The 11,271-nt window shown below is 35.1% G+C and overlaps 1 protein-coding gene across 1 annotated transcript; it reads right to left on the bottom strand.

Moving 5' to 3' along the window:
• Positions 1 to 3,400: 3,400 nt before the first annotated feature.
• On the bottom strand, positions 3,401 to 8,571 carry LOC106403190 (putative U-box domain-containing protein 53). Its single transcript, XM_048767129.1, has 9 exons — positions 8,231 to 8,571; positions 7,598 to 7,879; positions 7,402 to 7,526; positions 7,196 to 7,317; positions 5,304 to 5,494; positions 4,943 to 5,217; positions 4,752 to 4,850; positions 4,269 to 4,652; positions 3,401 to 4,160 (listed from the first exon to the last, which is right to left on the bottom strand). The coding sequence occupies exons 2-9, from the start codon at positions 7,836 to 7,838 to the stop codon at positions 3,627 to 3,629; spliced, it is 1,971 nt and encodes a 656-aa protein (XP_048623086.1). The 5' UTR covers positions 7,839 to 7,879; positions 8,231 to 8,571; the 3' UTR covers positions 3,401 to 3,626.
• Positions 8,572 to 11,271: the final 2,700 nt, after the last annotated feature.

Genomic DNA, 11,271 nt, shown 5'->3' on the forward strand with positions numbered 1-11,271 from the left:
CTTCCAGGGTCAGGGTCACGAGTCTGAGCTGATTATATAATTGATCTCAGGTTGAAGCGGTGGTGCGACGAGTTGAAGCTGACATACGAGCTACGACGAAGAGAATCGCATCCCCATCATTCTGGAGCTTGAACAGAGCTTGAAGCTGCCGTCGACGTTAAGAGATGCAGGTAAAGCATGTCTCATACTTCCAAGTCAAGACCAGAGCCATATTTGTGATGTCAAGCTCAAGCTTCTTACTCTTGATGGAGCTTTAAGACGTTGTCACTGATGGAGCACGAACCGCCGAGCCTTCTTGTGGTTTCAATATCCTCGGCATAATGATTTAAGCAGCACGAACCAACTAATTTGTGGTTGCAGACGGTGAAGTTTTGAACTTTGGTGGGTCTTTCATAAGAAAGCTTCTTCCTTTATCTAAAAACCACCGAAGTTTCTGTTCTCCGGCGATGGTTAACGACGGAGATCGCTGAAACAAGATTGACCCATTTCTCCAATACCTGATTAGCCCAAGAAACAACCCATAACCGCCTCTGTTTCTCTTACCGGAGAAGGACGACGTCACCGTTCCGAAACCAATGACATCAACGAAGTTCGAATCATGGTCGTCTTCATCTCTCTTCTGGCTCCAAACCGTGGATCTTGATTCCAAACTTTACGGTAACGAAGTGCTGTGATAGCCTCTGATTCCGGTGAGCTCTAGTTGAGGTTGTGGTGAACTCGTTGTCGGGATAAAGGAAGGAATGATGAGGATGATGTGACGACGAGATCTATTTGGTCTAATTTGGGCTTCTCTTCTTAAAAATTATTGTTGTCTTGAGCCCAAAATGGAGTAGAAACCGACCATTACTCAGATCCAGGATTCACTCCCAAGTCAAGCTTTCATGGTAAAGCTTCATCCTTTTTCTAGAAACCACCGTGGTCTCGCGAGATCTTCTAGTTGCAGGATCGAGATCGATGAGCACATATCTTGAATTTTCCCAAGTCTCAGATGCTCCGAAGATAGTTCTCCTTGGCCCCCTCCTTCTAGCGCCAACTGTTTGATCCAAAAATAGTGTTTACGCTGGTGGTGTTTGTTGAATTAATACAATAAGAGAATCTAAAGATAAAAATTAGATTTTTGAGGCTTGGGAAAAATTTTTAGATGAAATCAAATGGGAAAAAGAATATAAAAGAGATTTCATTGATTGAAGGTTCATCACCAAGAAGATTACAAGGGTAAAATGAACCTTAAGATTATAAGATTTCTAAACATGTCCCATTAAGATTATAAGATGACTGATCTATCCAAATATACAAAAAAAAAATATCATTCAACTAGCCTACGAACTATAAAACTTTATTACACTCCATCTTGCCATTGATCAGACTGTTTTTTTTTTTAAATGAAAAAGCTCCTTGGATGTCTCATGTTGACCTTACATGTCTTCTCTTCCTGAAGCAAAAATACAAGATGTCAAACTTCTTATTCAAATGTCACTTATTCAAAAATCAAACATGACTTTGTTAAAGACCTAGACCACCATAGTTTTGACACTATCATACCACATTCTTCATCACATTGTCTGTTATACAATCATACTCTGACATTCAAATACATCAAAACATTACATCACATATACATATTATTGAAGCAGTTACATATTATTTAAACCATAAGATTGGTTGATAATTACAAATTTAAAATTAAAAATTTAATCGTAACAATATGTTAACAAAAACAAATATATTGTGAATATGCTACCTAGATATATTCTAAGATTTTTTATGTTAATAATATACTAGAGATACGATTATCAAAACAAGAAACAAAAAATAATTATCTTACTTGGTCTACAAGTTTATTTATTATGACACTAATACATCATTTTCCTTATTTCTATCAACCAAAATATCAAAAAATTATACTTATATTTTTACCAAGATTTTCTGTAACAATAGATTTGACTCATTTTATAATTTCTATATGATAATTTGGGATTTTCGGTTTAAATCGGGTGTATAAATTAAAATATTTAATAATTTGGATAATTTTTAAATTCAGGCACCCATTTGATTCTAGGTTCGGTGTTAAAATTTCGGTCTTACAGATATATGATCTGCTTGGTTATTTATAATATTCAGTTCTATTTTACTTTTCATTTTTTTTCATTTTTGTACGATCCAGGTCACGGTTTCGGATAAATGTGCCCAAGCCTATACACAAACTTATATAGAAATTAAAAAGAAATTATTTAACAAAATAACTTTTAACAATATATCTATCTAGGGAAAATTTTATTTTTACACTTTGTTTGATACCATAATTCAACTTTACCATCAATCTAGAGACATTTTCATAAATACCTAAATTATTAATGGCCAAATGACTAAACTAACCTTTTTAATCTATCTCTGATTTTCCCAATCATAAAATCTCGTTGTCGTCTTCTTCGTCAAGCTTCGGTGCCATCTACATCGAGCCTCGCCGTCGCCGTATTCAAAAGGCGATTGAACGAGTCATATATATAGGTAGCTGCACATCTCAGAAATGAGTGCATCCTTTCTCATATCGAGGTACCTTCTTATTTATAGAAAGATGAAGCCTAAGGCTTCCTAACCATATGGGTCTAATTCAATATCTAATGGGCCTTGAGGAGGATGTAAATCCATTCCCAACAGGAATGTGGAATCGAGTGTTTGGTGACGTGTTGTGTGTGTGTGGTGTCCTAGTTGAATGTTAATTGAAATTTAATCTTGTTGATTTATTTCTTACGGCTGATAAGTTCTTATTTTTCGTTGTCATATAGTTTCTCATGCGCGGAAGTTGATCTAGAAATTATCCCATTTACTTATGTCTTCCTTTCTATTCCCTATGTATGTATGATTGTAAATAAAAATGGTGGATATGGTTGGTTTAGTGGATTTAAACAGAAGAAAGCGCACTTAGTATCTTCAAACCACTGATGAGACATGATAAACTCTACATGTGTCTTTAACTCCACACTGAACTCTGATCGGTTTTAAGGAAGGCGGGCATTATACTCATCATCCTGTTTCACTTTCTTTATCTTTATCTCCTAGACCTCGAGACTGTAACCACACTGCAGAAAGAGGAGACACTAAAACGGAGCGCGCACTTTTGTTTGCCTTACTGATTACTACGTCTCCATTCAACAATGGCTGCATAAAGAGTGTGACTGGGCAAAAGGTTAATGTTTTGTAACGGCAAATTAGTCACAGGCGAGGTACGGTGGTCCGCCATCCATTCTTCTATGGCTCGCCGGTCATAGGTATAGCCATCAGCCGCAACACATGGCTCATTCATCACATCCTGCAACACATAACAACATTCTTCTCTAAGCTAACCTAACTCCTCTCGCAAGAAATATGTGACGTAAAGAACAAGTTATTATTACCTTAAGTAACGGGCAGAGGAAATGGCTTGGAGGTTGCTTCGGTTCAGAGGAAATCAAGGTTCTTGCATTTTCAGCAACCTTGTTCAGGCTCTCCAACGTAGGAAGAATCCGATTTTCAAGATCAGGCCCGTCTTTAGCACGGATCTCTGTACAATAGAGGGCTAAAGCAGCTAATTTCCGGGTTTCTTCCATTGGCCAATCACCCGCCTTTTTATCAAGAATCTTTATCAACTACTCGTCGTCATTGTTCTCCATGGCCATTTCTACTTTATACGTCAGCGCTATAGCCGGGAGAGCGGTAAGAAGCTGAAGAATGATCATTCCAAACGCATAAACGTCTGTTTTGGGAGATAACCTCCCGGTTCGTTGATATTCAGGATCGATATAGCATAATGTTCCCACGGGGCTTGTCTGTTTGTACGTTGTGAATTGTGTTAATAAAGGGTCGACTTGGATCATTGTGGAGATGCCCACGTCTCCTACTTTGCTGACAAAGTTATGGTCAAGCAAGATGTTGGCTGGTTTAAGATCACGGTGGATGATTGGTTTCGGCTTTGATTTGTGGAGGAAAACTAGCGCTGATGCGACTTCCCAAGCTATCCTGAACCGGATGAACCACGGGATTGGTTGACTATTGTTGACTCTGAACAGTCTATCTTCCAAGCTACCATTTTCCATGTACTCGTAGACTAGGGCACCCTGCTCTGGACACGCACCTAGTAGGAGAACCAAGTGTGGATGCCTGATTTTTCCCAAGATTTCGAGCTAATAACAGATAATAAAAATGTCTAAGTTTTTTTTTTTTTTTTTTTAGAAAGAAAGATCATGAAAACTTCAATCAAGAAAAACGCTTAGGCTAGGCTGTCTCCATACCTCTTGATCGAATTGCTTGGATAGATTACTTTCCGGGGAATGCAAAACTTTGACAGCAGCGATTGTATGATGCAGATTGCATTTGTAAACATCCCCGTAAGCTCCCATTCCAATCTTTAAATCTTTAGAGAATGATGAAGTTGCAGTTTTGATTTCTTCCCAAGTGAACTCTTGGTATTGCAGCTTAGGACCCACAAGGGAACTTTCTTTAAGCTTCTCCTTCTCTTTGGCTTCACTGGTGGCTTTCATCTCGGCTTCTCTTCTGTGTGCGACATCTCTGGCTTCCCTTCTCATCTGCTCAAACGTCCGTGTTTCCTTTTCTTCTAACCCCTTTGTTACATGTTCCTTAAGCGTTAATTCTTCAAACTCATGTAGCTCATTCAGCTGACACACATAAAGGTGGCAAATATATCAAACACAAACCAATATATAGCTAAGAAGCTTCATCAAATAATTTTTTTCCAATTATTTATAGAAACGGACCTTGCGAGAAGCATCCAAGGCTTCTACTTGAGCCAGTTCATACATTCCTTGAGCCCGTTTAAGTTCATCTCTCAGCTTTCTAATTTCTTGGAACGTGTCCTTAAATCAACGAAAACATCTCTCATTTCCAACTGCTTTCGAGTTCAAAAGGAGGTTTAAGAAAATTTATAATGGAACCTTAATGTATGTACCTGGTTGTCAGTGAAATAATCTTCACTTTGAGTAACATTATCGTTGCTAGACATATAACTCCGAGGAGGATTCCAAGAAACAATACACGATGTTTCAGGGCTACTTCTCTTGCTAACTTCCTCTCCAGCATCCGAAAACATGCTTGTAGTTCCATATGAGTCAACAGAACTAGTTTCCATACGAACAGAAACCCCTCTTACTATTGTCGGGAGATGTTGCAATCTCTTGTCGGACAAAGCAAGAGATTTGGATTTCAGGGCATTTGACATTGCATCTAAAGAATGTACATAAGAAAACTTAGACTCATATGAATCATACGTTAGTTTGTAGACTAGTTAAAGATTGATGAAAGCCCCAAACCTGAGATATGTCCTGAACCAGAAGAACAACTAGATGTATCGGTTCTCTCACTACCAGAATCTGTTATAGTTTCATTCATCTGCACATCTGACGACGACTTTTTCGAAATAATATAGACTCCTTTTGAGACAACATAGATTGTGCAAAGGCTTGACACATAGGCTGATATTTTCGCGGTAACATCACGATTCCTATATATGCAATATTGTCTCAAACAATAAACTCATCAAGAACTTCAATTACATATCTATATATATAAAGTTGACTTTTTCCCTTCTTATGACACGTGGAATGACGGTTTGTTGGCATGTGTCCTCATATTTTTTTTTGTATTTTAAATCTTTTTTCTTTTAGATTATTGCAATTTGTTCTATCAATTTCTAATTATGTACTATCTAATCCTTCTCACACTTATTAGTCCCTAAAATTCAAGAAATAAATAAAATAATAAAAATATATTTAAAATATTTAATTTATTTACAATTAAAAATAGCATAAATTTTCACCATTTTATTATTTTTACTAATTTTTATTATTTCATTTACAAATTATATATTTATTTCACTATTAATATCATAAGATAATCAAACTAAGAATAAGAAACTAGAGCACCAACGCAAATAACCAAGAAAGCGGGTCAGAAGGTGAATAATAATCGAAAGGACAAAGCCACCAAGAAGCAGGAACATATATGCCTAAAGCACCAGAATCACAATCAGTAGCTAAAAGATAAGAAACAACTCACAAACTAAACAAGAATATACAACACGGCCATGCAAGTGAAAAACCACAAAGCTTTGGATAGAATGGACCAAAGCTCCAAGAGACTAACTCCGCACACCTATACAAAGGAAACATGGAAAAAAAAAAAACAACTTGAAGGAGGGAGAATGGAAGACAACCACCAAAAAATCATAGACTAAACTTGAGACCAGAAATAACTCCAAGCCCATATAACATGCACGAACGAAAACATTATCCAAACCTCGAGTGGCAAACATGGTGAAAGGGAGAGCCACCAGACATGAGATGAAAGCTGCAAAGAGATGCAAGAATAGAAAGGGAAAGGGAGACGAAACGAAATCAGCAAACTATGAAGCCGTCCTCGAGCTATGAAAGAGAGCATAGAAGTCAAAACACCAAAAATTAGATCTTGAAAACAAAGACGAGCAGAGACTATTGACGGTAAGCCAACGTTGAGGAATACAACATCAAAAACGACTAAACTCTGACCCAACCAAGAAGATGCAGTTCCTAACATCAGCTGAAATCTAAGGAAGAAGAGGAGCAATCAATATTGACTGGAACAACCTACAATGCCGTGAGAATCAACCGAAAAACTGAAAACTCATAAACCCGATCTACAACAAATACCATATAATAGGAAGACAACGAAGAACAAGAGAAAGATGTAAGTCTTTTTCTGGTGATGGTGAGAAGCACCGCACACCAGAAAGGTAACGAAATACATAGACGGGGATGGCTCAATGTCAAAATATAGGGAGACGGCAAAAATATCTTAAAAGTTATAATTTTCAAAAATATGAAAAAAATATAATATAATTTTGACGTTGAACCCGCTAATCTTAGAATCAACAAAGTTATTGAGATTCAATAATCTTTTACATTAGATGCTCATTTCACTACTAACAAGTACTATACACACAATAACACATTATTCGAAAAAACACACAAAATATATTAACATATCATCTATTACTACATAACACACTAAAGACACCAAATAATGATCTTAACAAATAAAAACGACAACATAATTACATTATCCAAAAAATCATTTTCTTATCAATAATAAAAACAATATTCTGCGCGGACACCCTCCTAGTATAATATAAACGGTCAAACCAAAAACATAACGTTTCAAGCCATACCCATACAAGCCAACATGAGATGAGCGTCCAACGACAAGCCTGCTTATCAAATGCTTGCTAACCTCTCTGGTTATCGCCACTGCAACGCTGTTTGATTCAAGAACTTGAAGTTCTACAGCAACCTATGTGAACAAGATTCAAAAAAAAAAAACTCTTTAAATAGCTGTAAGATATATTATGATAAAAGAAGACCAAGAAAGAAAAACCTTTTTCCGCTCGCACATCTTTTTGTAAGGTTTAAGAAGAGTTTCTTTAGTCTCATCCATCACTTGTCGTCTATAAGTAGCTGCCACATCTTCTGGTGCCTCAGAGATAGAGACTAGCTTTCCAGCTTAGGAAGGAAGTATAAACCCGGATCAGGCTATTAAGTCTCAGGTAGAGAAGAAATAGTTTGGAACTTACAAGGTGTAGGTACAGAAGTAATCTTTAAATGGACATGAATCAGCTTGAAGACGACGTTTTTCTCAGAAGAGAACTTTTTGACCGCCCACTTAACTATATTCTTGCTTTTGCTGCTCCCACTAATAGCTATGGCAATGGTCATCGATTGAGAAGGACACGCTACATCAGAGCCGGCCTTCGTAGGAAGCTGGTCAAGCACTGGCTTGGGTTCCAGATACGACTTTTTGAAAAAAAAGTCCATTTAAGCTGCTTCGCTTTCCTCCAACCAAATGAGATACTAAACTGTGTCCAAAGCCATTTAGGGAGATCAAATTAAGATCATTGAGTCAAACCAAAATGAGGAAACCAAGGAACAGTAGACAAAATGATATCACATTTTGAAGAAATAATGACTGGTAAAGCTTCTGACCAGATGGTGATTTCAAACAGATAAATCATGGATCAAGAAGTCGCTTTGGTATCACAAATTTATACATTCCAAAAGTCTACTTTGATGGAGAACTAGACAACGCAACTGGACAGAAATTTGCAAAATCAAGCCTAATAACTAGGAAACATTTTCAAAACACGAAATGTATGATCTGAGATCATATACTCTAATACACCTGGAAAGGAATCACAAGTTTTACCTACCTCATTTTGACATCTTGAAGCAAAATAAGCGATTGATTCTTGTATTTCTCACAGAGGCAACGCAAAGAGAAGCCACATTCGTGCTCCAAGTTTCAGAGACAACGAAGTCCTTTAAATAAACCATCGAGTCTTGTAAAGTTTTTATATTATTATTAATATAAAATAAGACAACTAAGTAACGACTCATGATAATCGTTGAAGGATCACTCTTGAATCTTGATATTTACGACACCCTGTCTCTCTTGCTCTCGCAAGAATTTTCCTTCATTAATTAGTTATCAAATTATTATTGTTTTCCTTAACTTCAAGGGGTTTTATTCAATTTACCGGTCATATTGCCAACACGAAAGTGAGCTTATTTTATTTTTAAAATTTTATGCATTCCTTGACGATGTTATGAAGGGACAATTTGCTAAGTTTTAGGTTTGGAAAGTGTCTCTTTTAAAAGCTTATTTCCTTTTTCGTGAACAGCCGGAAATCTCGTTTAAAAGCTTATTTCTTTTTTCGTGAACAGGCGGAAATATCTTTCATAATATGAATAAGATGTATCAAATCTTTAAAATTTTATAAATGAAACAAATTTTCCTAGTTCAAAAATATACATCGTTTCACATCATTATCTATGACATGCTGTTCCACGAATATAATATTCTCAGAATTGCTATTGAGTAAATTTGTTAAAAATATTCTAGACAAAATAGTGCAGATATCTTAGTTTATAGGTTTTGGTGTCGGTTGGAAGAATCTGCGATGGACGGCTAGAGAATATAGAGTAGGGGGCCGGATGAAATATTGTTTTTTATGGCATGGGGCATATACCATATTTTTTTATGTCATATTATCCATTTTTTGCTAAGAGCACCTCCGAAATACACTACATAATAAAATTTTTTGCTTTCCAAAAAGAAACTTTAAAATTGAGGAGTGAAACTCTATATTTGAAGTTTCACTACTCAAAACTTCAAATTTGAAGTTTCATATTTTTATTTTTATTTTGGTCCATACAAGACATCACATTTATGATTCATAAATATTTTTTTATTTATTGTTTTAATCCTTATAAAATAATATCTCATAAATATTTTAAGTTTTGTTTACAAAATTTAAGTTTACACATAAAATTAAATAAAACTTTAAAATAAGGTTTAAAATATTTAAAACTAGATTTAGATAACAAAAATATACAAAAGAAACATAACAAATTGAAAAAAAAGCTTTTAAAAATTACATGAAAACATAACTATTACACAAATTTGAATATTACAAATTAAGTTTGATCTGAAACCTTCAAAATTTTCAAATATTGTCCAATTTTTTTGTGTAAGTGGAGATTGTTGTTGTAGTTGATGATGATGTCTTTTCGTACAATTCTTTCTTGTTCATATTGAATATATTCACGAGTATTAATATCATCGATAAAAATTAGTCTTTTAGCAATATTTTATGTTTCTCTTTTACTTTTTTATTCTGATCTAATGTATTTACAAGTATTAATATCACCCGATTTCAACAATTTTTATCTCTAATCTACAAATTAAAAATGAGGAGAGCCATTTTTACTTCGAAATGTACTAGTAGATCATATACATTACGAAAATCACTTTATAGAATAATATAATATTTTGCTTGAAGCTTAATATTAATTAAGTTATTTTGTTTAAAATTTTATATTTTAATATAATATTTTATTAATTAATATTGTTGTAATATGTTTATATATGTACTAGTTATTTACAAAGTTTTTATGAATTTAAATTAGTTATGACAAATATAAAGACCATATTACAAAATACAAATAGTTTTGAAGTTGAGTTTGAAGTTTTGTTTTTGGAGGAGAAGGAAATTCATTATTAATCTAGAGAGTTCCCTTTCGTTAAGCGCATCGAGCCAAAAGACTTTTCAGTCACGAGGTTCTACCACTGCTGGGCCCAATCATAGTCAAAAGAAGAGTGATCCTTTAAACTTCAAATATAGAATTTTAAACTTCAAATATAGAATTTTGAAAACTTCAAAATAGAATTCCTTTTTGGAGATGCTCTAAGTAATGTTTTTTCCCACCGGAAGTAGAGATGCATTGTATTGTATTGCAGACGCCTCTTTGGAAGTTTCCAACTGAAAAGGTAAAATTTGATAAGCAAAAAAAAAGTATTCCCAAACTTCAAAAGAGCGCTGCAATAGAACCTACAAACACACTTTTGGTAGCTGAAGCAATGTCAATGATGCTAGCTGTTCAGCAATTGCACAGGCTGGTATAATCATGTTGCGTTTCTAGGAGACTCTGTTTCTCTAATCAAGGGCTTACAACAACTAACCAAACAGGAGAAATGGTGCTAACGATGAGGCTAACCTTTAACCGCAAAGGATATCATAGCAATGGCATGTTCAAGCGATTTTAGTTTCCATTATGCTCTTATAAATTTTGTTCATTTTGCTGATCATCTAGCTAATAAAGCCAGAATTAGCAATCAACAATATGACCTGGTACTGATTATAAGCCATTGTAACTCTTTGATATATGAAAGTGAAAAGATTGACAAAACGTACATTTAAAAATAAATTTATAACTAATTATAATAAAAAAATTAAGGTGAGGCGTGTGCTCTATCATAACCTTAGAAATACTGTTTAGACTAAATTAGGATGGGAGTTATTTACATCCTAGGTCAATTTTTAAGTTTTTATTACACTAAAAAGACAGTTGTTGCTACTGAGGTAGTTTCTTTTAACCAGATAAAAACTAGAAACTGTTTAGTTTCGTTCTTTTTCGATAGCAAATTAAAAAAAAATTGAAACAAAAAAATTAAAATAATTGAGACAATGGCAGCTAGTGTTCACCGGTCATGGCGTCTCTTGAACCGCGCGGCCACCCGCAACGCAACCATCTCCGCCGCGTCTCTTCTTTCTTTTGATTCACAGCCACAACAAAGCTAAATCTGAGACTGCTCATTACCGCCATTAGCTTCTTCCACGCCGTGGTGGTCGTCGGAGTCGTCGTCGCTATAGTTTTCACGGCACGGGCTGAGCTCTACCACAATCTGCCT

Source organism: Brassica napus, chromosome C9, assembly GCF_020379485.1.
Source record: "Brassica napus cultivar Da-Ae chromosome C9, Da-Ae, whole genome shotgun sequence".
NCBI classification, from domain to species: domain Eukaryota; kingdom Viridiplantae; phylum Streptophyta; class Magnoliopsida; order Brassicales; family Brassicaceae; genus Brassica; species Brassica napus.

Excerpts from the sequence above, each read along its gene's own strand:
- LOC106403190 (XM_048767129.1), bottom strand. The coding sequence starts at position 7,838 with ATGGACTTTTTTTTCAAAAAGTCGTATCTGGAACCCAAGCCAGTGCTT. Across the intron at positions 7,527-7,597 it reads TACTTCTGTACCTACACCTT|CTGGAAAGCTAGTCTCTATC; the intron begins GTAAGTTCCAAA and ends TTCCTTCCTAAG. Across the intron at positions 5,495-7,195 it reads TCTCATGTTGGCTTGTATGG|GAATCGTGATGTTACCGCGA; the intron begins GTATGGCTTGAA and ends TTGCATATATAG.